The 22,474-nt window shown below is 38.5% G+C and overlaps 1 protein-coding gene across 3 annotated transcripts in view; it reads right to left on the bottom strand.

Moving 5' to 3' along the window:
- The window catches only part of VPS50 (VPS50 subunit of EARP/GARPII complex), a 76,657-nt gene extending 54,824 nt beyond the window's left edge, over window positions 1-21,833 (bottom strand). For all 3 annotated transcript variants that reach the window (XR_009276885.1, XR_009276884.1, XM_058831995.1), the window contains exons 1-9: window positions 21,704-21,833; window positions 19,275-19,343; window positions 11,935-12,057; window positions 11,258-11,329; window positions 6,679-6,732; window positions 3,548-3,618; window positions 3,017-3,134; window positions 2,885-2,920; window positions 357-439 (exon numbers count right to left, since the gene is read on the bottom strand). Coding sequence is in view for 1 of the 3 variants with exons in the window: in XM_058831995.1 (XP_058687978.1) it covers window positions 357-439; window positions 2,885-2,920; window positions 3,017-3,134; window positions 3,548-3,618; window positions 6,679-6,732; window positions 11,258-11,329; window positions 11,935-12,057; window positions 19,275-19,343; window positions 21,704-21,736 (659 nt within the window). In the remaining 2 variants the exon portion in view is untranslated. The remainder of the gene's footprint in view (window positions 1-356; window positions 440-2,884; window positions 2,921-3,016; window positions 3,135-3,547; window positions 3,619-6,678; window positions 6,733-11,257; window positions 11,330-11,934; window positions 12,058-19,274; window positions 19,344-21,703) is intronic.
- Window positions 21,834-22,474: the final 641 nt, after the last annotated feature.

Below are 22,474 nucleotides of genomic sequence, written 5' to 3'. Positions count from 1 at the left end.
TCAGGTATCTCTAGGTGAAAGGTTGGAGCACAGTTGTAATTCACTTTTAAGTTGAAACTTAACCTGCCAACGTATTACAACAGTAATTACAAAACAATTACATAGTTACAAAACAATCATATAGTCTAAACATTGACTAGGTGCTGTTACGACTGTGAAGAATGGTTAGTTGTAGAGGGAGGTGGGATACTACAGAGGATACTTACACTTTTGTAACTGCCTCAATTTTAATTTTCTAAGCTAAAAATTACTTTTCAATTACACTTTCTTTAGAGAATGAGAATCAATAATCACTATTTTATATTACTTACAAATAAAATCATACAGAAGCTGACATCTGCATAATGTCAACCTACCTTATACAACTGTAGTGTTTGAAAGTGCTGGCAGCTTTCTGACATTCCAAGCACAGCTGAATAGCTCCTGGATAATCCTCTTCCTTAGGATAAAATACAATTGACAGCTCATCTGAAGCAACAGTGCAATACCCATTTTTGCTTGCATGCTTATGTATAAACATTAAAAATAAAATACTTTGCCTCTCCACTTTGTCTATACAGTAGAGAGTGAGGGTCTACTGCAGCATTTAATGTGCAAGTAGATTAGAGTTAGCAACATCTGAAAACACACTGGGTAATACATTACCTTATGCTAACAACTTTCTGTATTGCTTCTTTATCCATACAGAAAAAATACATCACAAAGCTTTTATTACAGAACAACTAACATCTTCCCAGTAATCTATTCATGAACATGGAAAGAGGTTAGTTCAGGCACTGACAGGCTGTTCCCACAGTTTATAAAACACAAAAGGAGACAAGGAAGACATTCCCAACATTATGCCCAAATAAACACTATTTAAAATTGACACACCCAGCTCATTAGAAATTAACTTAAACACAACTGACTCACAGAAGGCCTCAGGAAGCAAAGAACACACTATGGATGCATTGTCCTAATATATAAGAAGATCCAACACGTAGACATCTCAATCAGGAAGTATTATGAGGATGTCAGGACAAAACAAAAACATACATACAAAAATGTAAAACCCAAGGATGCTACCAACAAGACATGGGCATTGCCTCAGATATACCTATTATTTTTGTGTTCTATTAGACATGAGACCAGAAAGAATCTTGGAATAAGAGAAATCCTCTTTAATAGCTAAGAGCTTCTGGTTTTTGTCATTATTACATCTGTTCTATTATGTGCTTTGGAGAGCTCGAATGCAAAGCTGTTACTGGAAGTTCGGTCATTGACTGAAGAGTAAAAACGCAAGGGTAATTCATATTCAGCTATTATCATAGAGGAGTTTCTGAAATGAAATTGGTTTTAAGAGCAATGTTCTAATGCACATCGAATTTTATTAAAAAACACCAAAAAAACCCAAACACATTATGCATTAGATGAAAACAGAACAGTACACTGGTTTAAAACAACTGCTGCATTTATAACTCTTTACGTCTCTCTCCACTGGAAACCTGGTGCTCTCTCCATTAAGTCTAACAGTGCTCAAATCAGAAAGCCTGCTTGTGTAAGATATACTATTAATATATTCCAGATGTTGCTCAGCCCTGTAAGCTACTGTAGCTTCATTCCAGGTCTTTTTTTAATTGGGAATCCTTTCAAAATGCTCTTCTGTGAGTGGCTACTAATAGTTCTCATGCAAATTCCAACCTACTAACTTCTTGGAATACAGAAAATAAATGGGCCAGTAGTTCAGATAACTTACTGGGAGCAGACACTGAGCACAGCTCCAAAACTGCACTCTGCCAAAAACAGCAATTCCAGCCCTTAAAAATCACTGACCAATTATTATAATCAGACATTATCATCTGTGTGTGAACGCAACACCCACGCCCCCTCAGGACAACAACTGCCAGTAGATAGTGAAGAGTTTATTTCCTGTGTAGCAAAACACAGAACAGAAATTAAAAGCTAATCATTGGACAGGGCTTACTGAGCAGAAAGCATTTATGTCACCTGAAAATGAGTGCAGTTTTTCTTGGTAAAGAGTGAGAAAGTTTGCTGACACATGGTGACTTACTCAAGATGGAATTAAATTCCCAGAATCCTCAAAGTTAAAACTATTAAGATTCAATTTCCAAATTTAATAACTGGGTATTGTCATCATGACATTCCATCCAGTTTAGCTGTAAATACTTGGCAAACTTGCAAGTCAAAATTGTTACACGACATGTACTATAGCTGTCAATAAAATCCTGAGGCTTTCCTACATACAATTCAACACCTGAAGATAAGATCTTAGTTTGCTCTGTGCACAACTGACGCCTAGAGCATTTTTAGGCAGTATACATAACAGCAGTAGAATTTTTAGTGTCATGGCCTGCATGCTGCAATGTTTTCTACAATTAAATCTGGAATTAAAAAGCCAACCCAATGAATAATGACAGAAGTCTACTACATTTACAAATAAAATACCAAGCAGGGACCCATCTATAAATTTGTACATATATATCTATACATATTTATATCAATAGAAATTCATTATCCAGACCCAGCATATCAACAATCAGCTAAATCTCATCTTTTTTTTTCCTTCCCCCCCAAATATCAGGCTAAAGAAAAGAGGTATAAATTGAGAGCAGGGATAAGGGAAGACCCAACAGCATTTTTACTGAATTAACTCAAGCTTCAGTGCCAGAGCTAAAGGCAGGAAGGAGTTTTTGATACTCTCCCCTGACAGATGTGCTATCTGATTTGATACGAAGTTTTGCTCAATTTAAAAGAAGAATAAAAACATAATTTCATCCCATGCACACACCCTGTTTGCAAGAGGAAAGGAAGGGACAAAATTAAGATGAGTGGGAAATGTAGACTTAGAATAGCTTCAAATCATACCAGTCTGGTAGGGACTTACCTCCAACATCTCACTCAAACGTACATCAGTTCTTTGCTAAAAAAAAAAAAAAAAAAGTGAAAAAAATTTCAGCCATTACTACAGAGAAATGAAGAAAAATATTTGTCACTGAACAAGAACGACTGTACATACCAGTGTTTTTATTGTTCTCAGAGACTTCAGCAGTCCAATAAGCAACTGTCGTTTCCTCTGATTTGCAAGGAGCCCCAAACTGGTTTGTGTGAAGCCTTCCTTTGCTATATTCAGGTGTCTGCAAGGTAAAAATTAACATAATCTGCAGCAATTCATAATATAAAACTTACTTCTAATCAATTCTAATAAGTCCAACAAAATACATGGTAGAAAATAAGATTTTCAGCATTGATAGGAAAACTCAGAAAATGAGATTGTACCAACATACTAAGAAGGTACATCCTCCTTTCTGCACTTGTCTGTGGATCAGTGGTACAGCTCTAAAGCTTTCTGTTTCAAAGAGAACTCCCAACCACAAAAATGAGAGCTGCAAGAGTTTGTAACTGTTTCAGTATCTACAACTACTACTGCTTCAAACAGGATTCAGCACATAAACAGGAAATATTATCAGCTAAAAAACTTCCTGAGTTTATAGATTTTCTGTTAAATACTTCCCCATTCTCAATCTCTGCAGTTCCTTAATCAAGATACCTTCTTCCATCTGTGCAGATTACCGCTGCTAACTGAAGGCCATTCTGCAATGATGTAACACGTTCAAGTTCCTACAGAGAGACAACAGAGACAACAAGGTTAAACAAATATACAAGTTACACACCAATGAAGACTACTGATTAGTAGATTTCTCTTGAGATGTTATAATGACTTTATAGAGTTACTTTATATATTATTTTTTTCATCATTTTATATACAGTAAGCACTGCAATTTAACATTAATATAAACTATATTGAAACTATATTGAAATACAATTCTCTTTTGAAGATAAGATAGTTAAAATCCGTTTTCATTACAGTGGGACCCTCTACATTTATATATTGCACATTTAGCCTAAGAATTTCTATACCATTACAACAGAACGATCAAAGCTTCAGGGATAGAAGCACAGAGCTTAATTTGCATTAAAATGCCAGAGAGCAACAAAACAAAAAAAAGAGAAGAAACAAATTATGTTTCACACAGCACTTTCTTGTTCAGAAGCACTTGTGTTCCACCAATTTAATAGATGTCATATCATAATGAATGTTAATTGTATCCTGTTGACTTTCAACTGAAAATTCTTCAGCAGAGGTGACCTGAATTTAGCTTGATTTTGACTCAGTGAAGTACCTAGCATAATCTCAACTCCTGGAAAAAAAATATAAATGTTTTAACATAACTACTAGGATTTCTTTTGTTAGAACAGCTCTGCAGAAAAGTGGATTCTTTCCCCAGGCTACAGAAAAAGAGATTAGATCTTTATTTATTTTTATTTTTTAATTCTGCTCCTTATTTCAAAACATATCAAGTGCTTTCCATGAGAAGGGAGATTTTCACTTTGAAAACTAATCTAATTCTAATAACATGACAAGCAAAAATGAGTTCAAAGTTCAGCTCAGTTTTAGATCAGCTCGTGGTCAGTCTCCAAAATCACTAAACTGCATCTTCCACCAGAACCTGTTCCTTTATGTTACCAGTGTTGCTTTTGTACAAATGACAGCCTAGTTGCTGATATGCAAAATATCTTAAGAAACCAAATTCAAAGATTACTTTCCTCAATACCTACTTCTCTCTAAAAACATACTTTGCAAATACCAGAGCTATTCAAAAAGCCACTGTTCCCTTGTTCATGGGGAAACATACAATAAGGAGCAACTCCACTGCAGACTTGCCTCTTGCAAAGACTCTGTAAAATCTCTCCTTTGAACGTAACTGGATGGAAAGGAATGGGGAGAGAGTGCAATCTAAATATTCCCAAAGAGGGAGTCTTCTGCCCAGCATTTAGGGCTAAATACAGTTTTTCCTCCTCTCAAAAAACAGTCTTTCACCCACTGGTTGTTCCTAAAGCATATCTTTCTTCCAAGAACAGAAAACCGTAAATCCCTTATCCTGTATCCCTTATGTCTGTGCTATGCCCCTTGTGGCCACAGGTGTGCCTGTTAAACCAATACTTCATACTAGGCATGGGCATCAAACCATGATATCCCTAAACTACACTTTGCACAGTGAAAATGTGTGCAGGAGACATGTTCAATTGTATTTCTGATTCTTGTAATGATATGTTACTGTAGTTGAACACTGAACTGGAGCTGCCATTACAAGTTCACACAGCACAGCAGAAGGTTCATTTCATGAATCACTGGGTAAGTCAGACCTCACCAAAATGCTCACCAAAAATCTCCAATAAATCTACTGACAAGAATACCTGTGCAGGCCTGTACCCATAAGTAACACTGAAGGATTACTGACTTAATCAGGCACAAATGCATTTAAGAAAAGTTTTTAAAAAACTTTTACTGGCACAATGGATTTTTAACCATCACTTTGGAACATCTGAAAGCACTTCTTGGTCTAAAACAGGTGCACATCACTAAGATATCTGAAATAAGAACATTAACATTACACGGCAAAATGCAAGAACATTTGCTGCAGTTCCATTATGCAGTGAGAGGTTTTCTAAGTGAAGCTGCTGGATTTATAAAAAGCAGTACTCGCTCAAGACTATCAATTTCAAAGCCACACAACAGTGAAATAATATCAGAAGATTTCTGTACCATACAATTACCCTTTCTCCCCCTCCTACACTATCTTGTGAAGACTCAACCAGTGTAGCACTTACCAGCCTCCTTCTGCAATAGTTTCCCGCCTCACCCCTTTAACTAAAACAACTTTACTGTTATAACCTTTTTCTTCCACCTCCTATTGCAGGGGATGACACAAGCAATGGTCACTTCTCCCCCCTCCATTGTTCTTTAAACAGCAGCACTCCTTTCACCAGGCAATGATACAAGAACACAGATGACAACCACACTAAGGCTGGATGCACAGGCCTAAGAACAAGGGAACAAAAGAGGATGTTGCATCCTCTAGATAAGAGGAAAATAATTGCAGCTCCATGACATCAACCATAGATTAATAGCCAGGAAGCCATGCTCGTTCTTCCACACTCTCTCCAGCTTCTTGCCCAAAATAAGAATTACCATAATCATCAGTGTAACAGTGGTGATGTAAGGTGCTGTACACAAACACAAGTATTCACCACAGGAATACTAATTCTCAGACTAATTTAATAACAATCACCACTTTCACTTTGCAGAATTGTTTGGACAATACTCCCAGGCACGTCGTGTGACTTTTGGGGACGGTTCTGTGCAGGGACAGGAGCTGGACTTAATGATCCTAATGGGTCCCTTCCAACACAACATATTCTGTGACTCTGTGATTCTCAAAACTGCCATAGATTAGTGGCAGTTAAGTGATCTTAAGAAAGATCACTACTGCTTTGTCTTATGGAGTAAGATGTGACACCACTCGTAAACGGGCACTAAAGCAGCTCCTGTTCCAAAACCATTATAGGGATTAGCCAAGCCTGTGAATTCATGAATTCTGAATTCTTCAGAAAGCCTTGTAAAATATGCCAAAACCTTTATCATCTTAATGACTTTTTTCAACTCAATATACGCCGTTAGTTTCCACTATAGAAACTGAGCTTTAGCATACAAAAATAGCTGGTTCGAAACAGGCACTAGCACCCCTACTACAAATTACTATAATGACACAACTGCAGCATGATAGCAGCACAAAATTGAGGCGTTTATTCTTGAAAAGTAAGTGCTAGTTGTCTTACCTCAACATATGCAGGCTGTTTCTCAAGGATTAAATCTGCAACTTTCTTAGATACCTTAAAAAGAAGAACACTGCATGTGATACATAGCAATCTCCATTAAGTAGGCCATGCCCATACTGAAGCTCTACAAATTTGTGATTCTCTACCATTAAGTTCTGCATTTTTCAAATTTATTAATAAATATTCCACCGCAATATATAAAAAAATTGTAAAAATTAATATCCTTAGAAACAAGATAAGAGAAATGTTCACAATTCTATCTAGCGATTAGTAGGCATTTTTAGACTACTTACTTAACTCTCTGCTTGTTAAAGAATGTGCTAGAAAAGCAAATAGAAATAATTTGGGACACTTTGGGTGTTTACATTTTGCTCATGCTATTGCTAGAGTACAAATTTAAATCGGCTATATAACATGGTGTGCTAGCTTGGGCTGGGGTATTCAATTTTCTCCGAAGTACCTGGTATGGGGCTGTTTTGGACTTGGGCTGAAACCAGTCTTGATAACACAGAGGTGATTCAGTTGAGCAGTGCCTGCAGAGAATCAAGGCCTTTTCTACTCCTCAAACTACCTCACCAGCAAGTGGGCCGGGGTGCACAAACCCTTGAGCTAAGGTTTGAGATAGCTAAGACAGCTGATCCCAACTGACCCATGGGATACCCTAAACACATGGTGTCATGATCAGCATACACAGCTGTGGGGAGAAGAAAGGCAAGGATGCTCAGAGTGAAGAGTTTCTCTTCACAAATAACTGCTACACATGATGGAGCCCTGCTCTCCTGGAGAAGGCTTAACAGCTGTCTGCCCATGAAAAGCAGTGAATTAACTCCTTGTTTTGCTTCACTTGCTTTTGTTTTACCTATTTTTTTAGCTGTTTCTTCTGCATTATCTACCTTTATCTCAATCCATGAGCTTTTTCACTTTTACTCCTCCCATTCTTCCCCCTACCCCACTGGTGGAAAAGTGAGTGAAGAGAATGCATGATACACCATTGCCATCTAGAGTTAAACCAGAACACCTGTAACATAAGGACACCTACCTTTGAGAATGATATTGCATTAAATTAAAACTATGTCAAAATGAATATGCACCCTCTGCACATTATACCCTTTCCTTAGAACACAGAATATGTACATTTTAACATTTTCTCCACTGCTCTGAGTATAATTCTAAGTAGAATGCTCCTGAGAGCTACTGTCTGTACTGAATTTAAAAATTCGGCATTGCTACCTTAATCAATCTCTTGTCTACAAATGCAGAAACTTAAAAAGAAATCCAACAGTAATAGTCGTATAAATTCCAGCTTGAGAATAGTACATTCAGTTTTGTTTTTCATCAGGGACTGAAAATATTCAAGAAATGGTTTCAAACATGACAGAGAAATTATTGGTATTGCTCTATATTCTTCTGTGGGAACAATACTCCCACAAATGGAAATAAAATAAAACTGACTATGACAGCTAGCCCACAATGCACTACTGGCAAAGAGAAACAAAGAGGCTTTTGTAAACTTGACTGCTTGTGCAAACATAGCACTTCAATCAGCATTCCTGTAACAAACTTACATTGGCCCCACCAGCTTAATTCCCATCCTCTGGAAGAGCACGTGCAAATAAATGGTCTTTGAAGTATTCCAATGTCATCAGGGGCAATGCGGATAAGGGGAATATACCCAGCTATGCTTTCCTCCTTCCATATCAAAAGCAGGCCAGAACCACAAAGCAATTTTAAAACTTTTCAGCTGTTCTTAACATTTTAGTTGATCCATAACTAATAAAACTTTCCTCTGCAGGACAGTAAAAAAACCACACCAGAGTGAGGTGAGGTCAGGATAAGATATTAAGCCAAATGCTACACAACCCTACATGACCCTGGGGCTCTTAAGAAATTGTGTACACTCTGCAGTCTATGCACTGTGAAATTTTCACCTTCTTTTTGCAACATATTCTTCAATCTAGTCCTGTACCTGTAAAAAACTTCAGGACATGGAATACCTGCTAGCTATTCAATGCTCTAGTATAAACATAACAGTTTTATTCTTCACTGTTCAGCAATGTTCAATCAGTACAGATGAATGAAAGCTATATTTCTTTTCAGTTTTTACACTCTTTTTGTTTTGCAAGTCCTCAGTTACCCTTGACTAATAACAATCTCAACATTGACATGTAGCTGCCACAGGCACTTTTTTTTTCCTCTTTCTCAGAACTTAGTGATACTATTTTTCTTTCTGAGGTTCCAAGCTGCTCTCTCAGATATTTTTTCAGATGAGCAATATTATCCCTCATTACTTCATTTATTTCCAAACTGTCACACCCCTTTTGGCATCTTCCATACAATTGTGCTGTGCCAACTCCAAAGCCTTGGAATCCTGAATTGCAACTGCTAGCAGTGAATGTGACCATGGTCATCAATGCTTCCCAACAACATTTGCTGAAGGAATAATTTTCTCTTTCCTAATCACACTGGTAAAAAATACTTCATTTCCTGAAGAAAAAACAACATAGCTAAGGATATTATACTAATTAAAATGAAGTCTAGCAGACATACAACTAAAAACCCTTTCTAATCCAAATTGTCTATATCAAAATGATTACAAATTAAAGCTGTTATGATACATACATTAAAAAATGTATGAGCAAGTTGGGATCCTTCCAGTGGAATGGAAAACTAATGAGCAAACTACAGAAAATAAGCCTACAGTGACCTTGAAAACAAACAGATGACCAAGATCAGCTGTGCAAAAGCAGATAGTAAATCAGTGAGAAGTGGAAGATCAGAGCTCTAGTACCTGTAATTCACACTCATTTAAGTGTTTTGCATTAGAGAATTTAGAAGTTGCTATTATCTCCAAACTACTATCATAAATTCCTCTGCCAGCTGTAGGTACAGACACTGAAGTGAAAAAGGCAGTATTTAGTTTTTTGCAAAAGCAGAAATACTGTGTGAATGTCAAAAGGTTTCTTGAATGCTCTATCTAATAATTTATTCACAATTAAAATATTTTTAGGACTGAACTAACAACATACAACATTCTGCAGTTTTGTCTTCCATGAAAGACACCTTTAAGGCAGACAGCTCTCTGAATGACCCATCACAAGATAAATGGATAATAAGAAGAAAACATGCAACAGTCTCTCACACTCTACCTGAAAATATGACTTAAGGACATGAACTACAGCAATACAGAAATAAGAAATTTTAGCACCTTGGCACATGTCCAAGGAGGAAATAATTCCTTCCTATACCAGAAACACATTTTGATGAGACTGAGAAAGTAACAAGCAAGGACCAATCCTGACTAGGGGGGATGGTGAGGGAAGAACTGGACGCATGTTTCTTGACAAAAGTTTTGGCTTTGAGAGTTTTTACCTGTTTGTATTCTAAAAGAAAGGCACATCTGGCCATATATACTGGAAGCCTTGTGCTCAGTTCTCTCCCCTATTTTCCATTAGCAGCATGCACTTTCCAGTTCAAATGTTTCAGCAGCAGCCATGCCCTAAAACTACTCCCTCAGCTGCAGCCAGCTCCCATCCTGAGAGCAAAACATGGCCAAGACATTGATAACACATATTAGGATTGTGAAGCATATCTCAGTGAAGTTGTCTGTCTTGAAAGCACTTCCTTGCAAAACACGGTCACCACTAGATGTCCTCTTAAAATATAAAAAACCCACCACCACTACCACCACACAAAATAATTATTATCTCTCACTCACTTCCAACTTCTTTCCTTATAAATCTTGGTGAGAAATATGGAATATTCATTTCCTCAACTTCTCACTAATATTTCACAAAACTTCATAGGTATATTATAGAGAAAGCAGTCTAAGGCAGAAGACACTTGCTTTATGTACTGTTAACAATGCAAAATTCTCCTCTATATTGGATTTATTTGAAGACATGAATTAGGATTATTACTTCTATTTTACTTGCAGATACTCTCCAAATGCCACAGTTAATAGATTTGTTTCCTGTACTATGTTATTCATCTCAAAAGACTAATGGAACAGCAATTAATACATGAATAGAAAATTTCAAAGTCTGCAATGTAACAAGCACCTTTCAAATGCTGCAACTCTTATTTCTCTTCATTCCTCACAGTTAATACTCATTACATTTCATTTGGCTTATTATATAAGAACTCTGTATCAGTGTTCACTAAAAACACTTGTGAACAATTAGCATTTTGGCAAATGAAAAGCAAGAGAAAATAGCATCTTCAAGGAGAGAGTTTTTAAACCATTTTATGTTTTACATTGCCAGAAATCCCTCAGAGATACTACTCCACTATTCAGCACTGTGTTGAACATTACAAGATAAATATTCAAAAAGTCAAGTTTCTAAAGAAACAGCACATTTGCTCTTTGTTACAATACTTAACACTAAGATTACTTCCATGATTTCATATGATTATATGATTTAGTGATGATTTTCCACTGTAAAAGCACACAACATGATATAAAAAAAAAAAAACTTAGTATCTAATGGGTTAAGAAATCAAATCTTTTTCAGTTACACTTCTTGCTAGACTTACAGATAAGACAACAAACTGTGTAAGGGGTACAGAGGAAAATACTTACAGCAGCTTGCTGTTGTTTTAGTTTGTCTCTGTACTCTTCCAGTTCTTGAAGACTAAGTACTGGAGGAAGCCTCTGCATTTAAATAATAAATTAAAATCAGTGAGAAATTAAAGACTGTTAAGTCAGACAAGTATTACCTAGTATTAGACTAGTATTAGCTAGGCAATCAGTTTCATTTAAGAAACATGGCTTCTGTAATCTAATTTTCAGAATTAATCCATTTTTTCAAATGATAGATACTGAAATCAATTAGTGTTAAGATATATAACATATGATCATAATTGCCTCATATATTATAATTACCTCAAAGTTACTTTATGTCATATATGTATACACACAACCATCCAATCACAGAAATTGTCTCAGTCAGTTTGCTAAAAATACACACAAATATAGAACAGATTCTTTTCCTCAGCTATCTTAACATTTTTACTATAGTTTAAATTATGAAATGCCTGTCAGTACATTCCACCACATTAAAAGAAGAGACTATACATTATATATATGCACCGATCCTCAAAGGTAGAAGCTCTGCACAACTGCAAGATGACGTAGGGAAATAGAGTACTGTATTAATGCAAGATCTATGAAACAAAAATAGCTTATTGAAACAAGCAAAGTTTTGGTCTTCACTTTTTGTTATGTTTCTATTTTTTTCTTCTAAGATGACAGCTTACCTCTAACTCATATTTCACAATATCAAAGGAATCATTGGAAAAATAAACTTCTTCAATGCTGTTAATTATTTCCTGTTGTGCCTGAGGATCAGTTGGTTCTTCATGTAGTTCTCTGAGCTCCTCCTGCACAAAACCAAACAAGAATTTCCATAATATAGTAACACATCCTAGGAAGAACAATGTTTTAACAAACAAACATCTTTCAGAAGCCACTTCCAACATTACCACAAGAAGCAATGGTAAAATACAGAAAGATCAGTTCACTGTGGCTTGTACTTCCTATTAGGGGGAGCAAGACATTTAAAACTTTTCAAAAAACATTAAGTGTAGACTTCAACATTACAGCCCACTTAGACACTTCTTCATCAGTGTATTCATTTACAGCACCAAGTATATGTTGAGTCCGGTTTTTTCCTCCTTAACTTCAGAAATTCTCATAATAAACTAAACATAGAGTGGCAGACTATTTTCAGAAGGAGAAAAAAATTGCACAAAACAAGACAAATAAAACCTGAATTTTTAAAAACAGAAGAACCCTCTTAACAAATGACAGGTAGACAATGCCACTACAAATGCATAACTTTTAAGCTCAGCCCTCACATTCACTGAAATAAAAGTTATCCAATTAAACAGCTGATTTATACAATAAAACCAGAACAGTTCTGCCTTCCTTGCACAAGACTAACAGCTGCCAGATTTTAGCACACTGGTCTAAGCAGAGATGTACTGTCAGCTTTCTGAAAGTTACTATATTCCAGAGGTAAGCAACTTCCTCCTTGCTGTCACAATCTCCTCTAGAAGGTGTCCCTGAAAACCCAGATGCTTCTGATGGTTGAAGCAAACCAAGGACTCAGCCTGAACCTCCTCATCCTCTGCTGCATTGGATATTGCAACCAATACTGGCCCTCTCTTGGATGTCATTCCCTCAAAAATAATGAATCCTTTATCAGAAACTCAAAAGGGAGAAGTGTTAGAATATTCTTTCATCAAAAAATAAATATAAAAATTATCAAATTGCTTGATAATGAAATTAAACTCTAGAGAAGCAATCCAGCAGACTGAAGAGTCCCATAATGACCCTAAGCCTCCCAGCAGTGCCGACTCGTTCGAGTGGGGCAAGGTGCTGATATTTTCATCACAAAGGGCTCTAAGGTTTTCTTCACCAGCTAGAGGTATCCCATTTTAAATTAAATGACTGAACAACCACTAATCTGCTTATTTTGCACATTAGCTGAGATAAAGTCAATGTGTAGACGTTCCGAGGCAAAGTGACACAATACACAGCAAGGTGCTGTTCCCAGACACAGTAAGAGACAGCCAAGAGGGGGAGGTTTGGAAGAGCATGAGAGGAGCCGCCGCTCCTCTGAAATACTTCTCACAAGAAAAAATGAGGGGGGAAAAAAGTAAAAGAAGAAAAAGGTGGGGCGGTGGGAAAATAAAAAGCAATGACTCTGATTCAGAGGAAAACAGGTTTTACGCGTATCTCGCGTCCCCGAGTGGCCACCAGCGCGGCCGCAGGAAGGCCCCAGGCGCTGCCAGCGGCGGTGCTCGGGCGCCCCCGCTGGGCCGCGGGCCAGGCCGCAGCCGGGAGCTCCGAGCCGCGATGGGGCAGCGGGGAGCGGGGGAAAAACCATCGAGGAGGCCGCGGGGATCCGGGAAAAGCCCTCCAGCAGCCGCCTTCTCCCGCCCCGAGAGCCCCCAGGCGCCTCCGATCTCCGTCGGAAACGCCAGATGCAGTCACTGCCACCAGGGCAGGAGATCGCTGCGACCCAGGCCAAACGAGAGAAGGGATATGATCTGCCCCGACACACCGAGAGAAACAAGGAAGTAACATAGTTATATATCTGTAATGGTAGCTTTATCACGTACACCCCACTGTAAATCTGTTTCACATCTTACAGTACATTGAGTTCTAGCTATATGAAACTAAAATTAAAAATTACCCAAGACAAGACAAGGGTTCCATTGAACCACTGCAAATGGAATAACTGAATTTATCATCCGATATTTGCCTACAAGTTCTTGCGTGACTGTTTCCCAAAAGAGAAAAGATTAAAAACTAACCAAAGAAGAAATGCTTAGGATCATTTGAAATTCTGGATTACTGATATCTTGTCATGTTGGTGAAAAAATATCTTAATGCCATAGGTCAGTGGTGATTTACATCTCCTAAAGAAGCATTAAGAAAGCCATTATGGACACATAGTCTAGATTTGATGTTGGAGTACTTAGGAAAATTGCTAAGAAACCATTTTATCCTGTCTCAGATCACTCATCTGAGTGTTTCTTGCCAAAACACTACTAAGTAAAATATTTATTGAATGACAAGGTTTTTCTTTGCATTGTTCGTTTTTTCTAGAAAAGCAGTCTAATTAGAACTCTCCAGCATAAATTTTAGCTCTCATATAAATTACATTACCTGACGCCAGACTTTCTGCCATGATAACTTGCAGCTTTCAGCACATCACGCTTCAGTAGCCTGAAGTAACCAACAATAGTGAAGGCCATTTTATTCACTGACCACTAAAGGAGGCAACCATCGCTAACTAAAGTTTATTTGCTGATACTCCATTGTCCTCATCCTTTCAATTAGATACACAAAAACAATTTTACTATATAGAAATAAGCTGGTAGTTTCAGGGGTCCCGGCAAAAGGGCAGTTTAGCTCTGTGGACTTGGTACTCACACACTTAGTAGAAGGAAAGAGAGAAGCTATATTAAATCCCTTAAGATATTTTTCCACCTCAAAACCTGTCTAGCTATTGCCATATAAGTATCTTCCTTAAAAAGAAAAACAAGTCAGCATTAAAACGCATTTAACATTTCACATTTTATGTTAATTCAGCAATTCCAAGTGCTATTCCGAATAGAAAAACATATCAAAAACTGTGACAGAGGGAACTCATGATAATACCCTTGCAGAGAACTTTGCCATAGCTAAACTGAATCAATTAGATACATGGGAGGTCAGGAAGAGCAGCATATTTGGCAACATGGACCCCACAATATTCACTTCAATCCACCTGTCCAGGTTAACACACATGTTCAGCAGTAGGAACTCTCCAATCAATAATGGGCTAACATAGCCTGGCAAGATACTGCTTCACAGGCTACTCATTTTTCCGAAGTTTTATTCAGCAAGAGGCTTCACCTCCTTCCCAAAACTCGTGTCACTTGTGGCTCCAATTTTACTCTTTTTTCCCCAGTACCTCAGGATCATACTTTCATGGAAAGACAATTTATTCTGTCAGGTTACCATTAGTGCAACCTTCAGCAGCAGGCCTCTCTCATTATGTCACCTAAATAGATCAGTGACAGACAGCATCTGGGAAGGAAAAGAAAGAAGGAAAAAGAAGGCTAACAGCTTTGCATGCTCAAAGAAGCCACTGCTAAATAAAACAGTGCCAGTGCTTGCATCCACACACATCTCACATCATTTTGGCTTTCTGTTCTATGGAAATAGGAGTTTACAGTCTAGAAACCTGTGGCAATTCCTTGAAATGTATTTCAGAAGAGTCACCTCCTTGCAGACTCATCTGAAATGCAGTTCAGCAAGTTTTAGATGTCTACCCAGCTATTTCCCAGTGCGTCACACTCCCACTCTCCTTGTATGCTATATTGCCTGTAGCAGCAAAACCATATTACTCTATTGAATGAAGCATTACTGGTAAGGAGTAGAAGCAAACACCTGCATTCCAGTCACTATCACCTAAGAGACTGGGAAGTGAAGACATCAAAAAAAGTTAACTGATACTACTCAGGAAAAAAATCTGAACAGTTCCTAGTCTAATTAAAAGCTGAAGTCCAGCAACAGCCTATGCACTTTTATTCAGAGATTACCAGGAGCCAAGTCTGTGCTATACTCATTTGGACACAGCCTCCCTTTCTGTCATGAATCAAAAACACACCAATGAGTATCCTGCTAATCTATATCCCTCCATTCTGAACATGGATAATACCTGTGCTAAAAGCTAATCCTAAATACCAGGATGAGGACCACACTCAACAGATTCAATCAGCAGGTATACTGCAACACTGCACCACTGTGAAAAAAAAGTATTAAAGCATTTATATATGTATCTGTATACATGCATGCAAGCACCATCTTTGAATTTTATCTATATACAAAGATATATTTAGAGATTATGTTCATCTTATAATCATAAGAATACACTGAATTTGAAGGGACTCATCCCCAAAAGTCACACCATGTGCCTGAGAGCATTCTCTAAATGCTTCTTGAACTCTGTCAGGTTTGGTGCTGTGACCACTTCTCTGGGGAGCTGTTCCAGAGCTCAACCACCCTTGGGTGAAGAACCTTTATCTAATATCTAATCTAATGTATACATTATAATATATTATACTGTATTATATTATACTATAACAGTATATATTTCATATAACAATATAAATATATAACTATATATATATATAACAATCTAATACATCTCTTTGCATTTTATATAACAATTAATGTCTATAATATCATAAAATACAATATATAACTATATCTATAAACTTACTTTGCTTTTCATCCCTGCTCCTCCCTCCCCCAGCTAGGGAAGGCAGTAACACAGAGAAGTTTGTAGTATTCCCTATCTTTCATACAAAGTGCCCAGAACCTCCTTTTGATCTTTCCCTGTTCACTATGTATAGAGAGTACTTAGTAAAAAGCTCTCACTCTACCACAACAAATATACTTTGAAAACAACTCTCCTGACAGAGAGAACAACAAAGCTGATCCATAGAACACAGCCACACTAGTACTTAATGCACTCCTGAAGAGCACTCAGCTGTTACTGGGGAAATAGAAACCCACACAACTATATCTATAGGAAAAACTTTAAAAAAAAAAATCTCACTGTTATTTACCATGATAAGCTACAAAGTCAAATAATATTCATATATAGCATATGAGCTGATTATCATCAAAATAAACATAACCTAATTCAAAGTCAACTCACCATTAATCCAACATACTTGAATTCAAGCATGCAAAATACCTACCTCAGATTTCTGTGACAGAATCTGCTAAACAAAACTATATTCAGCTTGGGAAACAACCATAACAGAATGGTTCAAAAAGAATTAAGTTTCCCTGGGTAATCAGGGTATGCCAATGAAGTAAGTTATCTCAGTTCAAATAGATATTACATCCTTCTACAGACAACTTTCTCTTCTAGACATCAGAGAAGCATCAGAGAATGATGGATGGGATCTTGAAGATCATCTAGTTCTAAACCTCCTGTTATAGACACCTTTCACTAGATCAGGTTGCTCAGAGCTCCATCCAAGCCGGCCTTGAATACAGCCAGGGATGGGGCATCCACAACTTCTCTGGGAAACCTGTTATATCCAGCCTTGCAGTTCAGATTTGGCTTCTCTACAGACTTTACCACAGATTCACACTATTATACATTTACTTCCTACTGAGATACTTCCCTGTGTGAAGTGAGTTGGCTGCATGAGTCCGTATTAACAAGTAAAGCAAGTTTGCTGGTGATTTACCTTCATATGATAAAAAACTGAAATTTTTCAAAACAGTTGCAGAACTTTTTGGACTACCAGTTACCATGAGTGAATACACTCAGGTACTCACTGAAATGTCCAGATGCCTAACAGTTTCATTGCCTAAAAATAAAAAATTGAAGAGCACAGTCATCACTTCATCAGGTTGGCCAGTCAGCAAACAGTCAGCAAAACAACTTTCAGATATCAAGACCCAAAAGAATTTTGCTGGTTTTGCCCTCAGGGGACAGAATGTCAGCATATTCTTCTTCCTGTCCTCCATATTTCCCATTTGACCTCCAAATTAGTGTGATAGTCCCTCATCTCAAAAAACATGGATTTGTACCTAGGGTTGCCTAACCAATGGCTTGTGCCTTTACCAGTAATTCATACTGGCCCTAATTCATGCTGACCCTACACCCTTTCATCCTGTATATTTCTGTATAGCTTTCATGCAACTTTTGAAGTTTGCAACAGTAACATTTACCCTAAATCAGTCTGGAAATACCAATTTGAATGTGCAAGTGTGATGATGAAAGTGCAGCATCATATCCATTCTGCCACCAAAACAGCTTGAGACTTTCATGATTCAAGAGATAAATAAAAACAGTTATTGCTACACAGAGTAGACTTACCAGACATATAACATTAAGCCATTACAGAATGGAAATCCAGCCAAGATACCCTACATCTACTTTTACTGGAGAGCCAACTTGGCAAAAAGACAGTTTGAAACTTGTCGCTCAGGGAGTGGCAGGAATCTGCAATTGTGAAATCTAAGCCATGGAGATGTGACAGTTTTTTCAACATTGCTGCTACTGAATACTTTTGCTCTTTGATATCAATATATTGGCTACTGTTGAAGAAAGTATAATGTACCAATTCAGAGACTCTTACTTGATTTTTTAAATATACAGCAATGTTAATTTTCTGACCTGCCACAGCACAAGCAACATATTACACAGTACTTATACAGAGACAAAGAAACACGAGGAGTCTTTTGTTTGATTTTTTACAATTTACAATTTGACATCTGACATTTTACAATTTACAATTTGACAACTAATTGTAAAATAGGTCATCTAAATTCAAGTCAGTAATTTAAGTACCTTATTGGCTAAAGGCAAAGACCAAATTCATAGAAAACAATAAACAACCACAAAATTCTTGTAAATCCTCCCCTCAGATCAACAGGGTATGACTTACAGTCACTTATTGTGACAATTGTTCCCTTACACAGAGATTACTCAGCATGACTTGTGAGATGACAATGAGTTGGCTTCATTTAAGTAGTGAGACCCAAGGAAATACCAAAAACTATTGCTGTTACAAAGATATAACTTTTAAAGTAGAACACAAAGTTAATTATATATGAAGATTAAAACTATATAATTACAAAATATACTTACAGCACCAAAACCATGAAGAAACTAAATGTTAAGACTAGAACTACACAGGCCATCCACACAGCATCTACTTTCCAAAGTAAAACTAAAAAAGGCATTTTTTTTTCCTTCCTTTTTTTTTTTTTTTAATTCACACCAGCAAGAAACCTAAATAATTAAAATCAGCATCCAGTGACAACTGAAAAATTTCAAGAAAAAAATTTTCATGCAAGTTCATTTGGAGTTGGTGAACTGATTTGTCTCACAGCTCTTAATTCTTTCATTAAAACACTCTAAAAGATTTTCATCACAAAATAAAACTCTGAAAAAAGAACAACAGCAAACCTGGTGTTAAGGGGGAAAAAAGACACAATAAAATGTCATTTAAGTATAAAATTAAAAACTAAAAGCAAAGGGAATGGGGAGGGGAGGGATGCTGTACCATACCTTAGTAGGAACTCGGAAGCTTTCAATAGGACTGAGGTCATTAACACTCTCCTGAGGACTTCTTAGACCCTTTAAAATAATTTTAATAATCAGTTAAGTTTAATTCCTTTACGTAACTTACAATCAAGTCTTACTTGATCTTGAATAGATATCTATAAGTCCCTCAATACTCTGACATGTAGCTGGAAGGCTAAGACCTCATTCTAGAAACATTTAAGCAAGACCATTGGTATATAGATTATGCTTCTTAAACATCTAAGCATTTCCAGTTTTATGCTGCAATATATATCTTTTCAGTACAGTTCACTAACATTTTCTTTATAACACTCACATCCTCCTGTCAATGTCCAGATGTTATCTTAATTTTTAGAATGAGCCTGTATCTGAAAAACATAGCATACTTTGTTCCACTAACTTAATGATTTAATGGAATCAAATAACTGAATACAAGTTAGATGCCACCTACTCTATAGCAAGATTATTTCTGCTTGATGGCATATTTTTCTACTTATCGTATTCCACTACTATGACTGGCTTTCCCTATGTGTATATGAACTGAAAAGGTTGCATAGTCCCTATTAGCTGCTTTACATAATTATTACTCCTTAAAACAGATATAGCCACATACACAGCATGTATGTTTGTTGAATATCAAACATATTCACAATTATCAGAGAAAGGTTTGGGTTAGAAGGAATCTAAAGATCCTGTAGTTCCAAGCTGCCATGGGCAGGGACACCTTCAACTAGATCAAGTTGCCCAAGGCACTGTCCAGCCTGGCCGTGAACACTTCCAGGGATGGGGCATCCACAACTTCTGACAACCTGAAAGAGCATCTCACCATTTCATGCAGCCATCCCACAGAACAGGCTGCTTAGCATATTTTCTGCTGTTCCCCTAGGCAGAAAAGAATCTACACATTCAAGTTTCAGACATGGTTCTGACTCCAGCATCCCCTGAGACTTCAGGATGCTCCTGTGAGTCACAAGTTTCAGGGGGACTTCCTTCCTGCTCTTATGATTGATGTCAATAATATTTTGCCAAGCCCCTTTCTGGCCCTGCGTACCTCTATTTCTAAAAGAACCTATGCAAGTACTATGTTAGCTAATGGCGAGAAAGTTTGTGTTTATTCTTTGAAACTGACCAAGTGTTGTATGTCATTTCAGTGGTAACTATTACATTTTACAAGTTTCATCCTCCCAAGATGCAAAACCTCACCATTTTGGTTTTGATTCTCATCTTTTGTTGCACATCATTTCAAACCATCCTCCCTCTGCAGCTGCCACCATCAAAGGTGACTCACCTCTATGGATCAGAAATTCAAAGTAAGAAACAAGCAAAGCAACTGATGCAGTTTCACATACTTCACACAAAATCTTCCTCAAGTCCTCTCAAAAATATGCAGTTCTAGTGACTTATCTCCAGAAGAAATAAAAGATTTCACTTATCAAATGGTAAACAGAACCTAATCCTTCCAAATGACTGCAAATTGCCTAAGCTGTATCATTATCAGAAAACATCATCTCCACACTGGGCAGGCTTCCTAGCACTCCTCCTAGTCAAGCTGAAAACAAATCATGTACCTCTCTACTGAAGCGGAACAGAACATTATTTTGGCAATTCCACTTTCACACAAGTGTTCATTTTTAAGCCCTGCCACCTGCATAAGGATCACAACTCTGAGGGCATAGTTTTAGGAAAAAAAAAAAAAGTTTATTACTTTCTCATGATTTTCTATAACTATCTAGAATATCTGATGTGGGTGACACAACTGATTTTTTTTTTTTTTAATTCTCCAATTAGACACATATAAACAGACTTCTTCTCAGGGGTATCTTATATATGTGAATAACTGGAATGTTCTGCGGATATATTTCCTTAAAAGGACTCTCAACTTTAGAAATATTGGTCCAAACGTAGGCTTAGAGCTACATAATCCTGGAGACAACCGGTACAAGTGGCACACAGCAGTGAGCTGACAGACACACACCGAGTGTTCTGGCACACACTCACTATGTGCCCACCCAAATATGTCTCTGGCACCTCCTCAGCCTCGCCTCCCTTTAGACCAAAAGCATCTGCTGCCAGACAAAGCCATGTTACAGAACCACAGCCCAGCGCTCAAAACTGTATCTCAAAAAAGCGAACTGACACAGGCCCGCCCTGTCATCTTCAACACGAGCTACGCGTTGGCACCTGCGCACGCTTCCATCTCTGGGCGTAAAGAGAAAAACAAGGGGGATGTGTGTGCAGCAAGAGCTCACACGCCCCAAGCCTTCCCTCCCCGGGCAGGGCAGAGGGCGATGCCCGCGCCCCGGCGTCTCTCCGGAGTCTCTCTCTCTAACCGGAGTGCCCGGGCACGGCGGCCCCGAGGAAAGCCCGGCAAGTCCGCGGCGGTACCCTACCGCCCCCCGAGAAGAGCCGCTCACCTGGCGGGTCATCAGCGACTTGATCTTCTGCATGATGGCCCCGCCGCCGCCCCGACTGCGCTCAGCGGCCGCGCAAGGCGCCGGGGCACGGCGGAGCCATGTTGGGCGCCACCTGACCGCGCCCGCCCGCGGCTCCCTGGGAGCGGTAGTTCCGGCCCCGCCGGCACGACTACAACTCCCGGCAGCGCGGCCGGCGGGGGCGGGCTTTGGAGCCGTGGCTGTCCCGGCACCGCCGTGTCCGAGCATTGAGGCTCGCTTTGGTAGGTTCGGGAGCGGCTGGCTCAGGACGCAACACGAGGCTCTGTTTGTGGAGGCAAGCTAGAGCGTACATGCAGACGAGGAGAATTTCGCGGTTGTCTCGGGTTACTTCGGGTGTTGCAAAGGGCGCGTCTGGGCAGTTCACGGCTGATGGCTGTAGTCCCCAAAACACTGATACCGTACACAACCAAAAATACACGCACACCAAAAACAGATAGCTTTTTAAATACACTTTATATCAGCACAAGAAAAGAAAGGATAAATCCTACAGTCTTTGCTTAAGTGGAGACAGCATTCGACGGTATTCTACGGGCACATCCACTGTGGCATGCTCGTACTTGTAGGAAAAGAGGGTTTTTCCTTCTCGAGTGCACGGCGGTCAGCTCCGCGCGTTTCCCCATGCCCGTGTTCCCCAGCGCCCCAGCTGCTGCGCTGCTGTCGCAGGGCAGGGCAGGTAAGAGCAGGTGTCTGAAACCACACACTGCCAAAGGGAGGCTCCGGATCCACGGTCCC

Source organism: Poecile atricapillus, chromosome 2, assembly GCF_030490865.1.
Source record: "Poecile atricapillus isolate bPoeAtr1 chromosome 2, bPoeAtr1.hap1, whole genome shotgun sequence".
Taxonomy (NCBI): domain Eukaryota; kingdom Metazoa; phylum Chordata; class Aves; order Passeriformes; family Paridae; genus Poecile; species Poecile atricapillus.
This window is presented reverse-complemented; position numbering and strand designations above follow the sequence as displayed.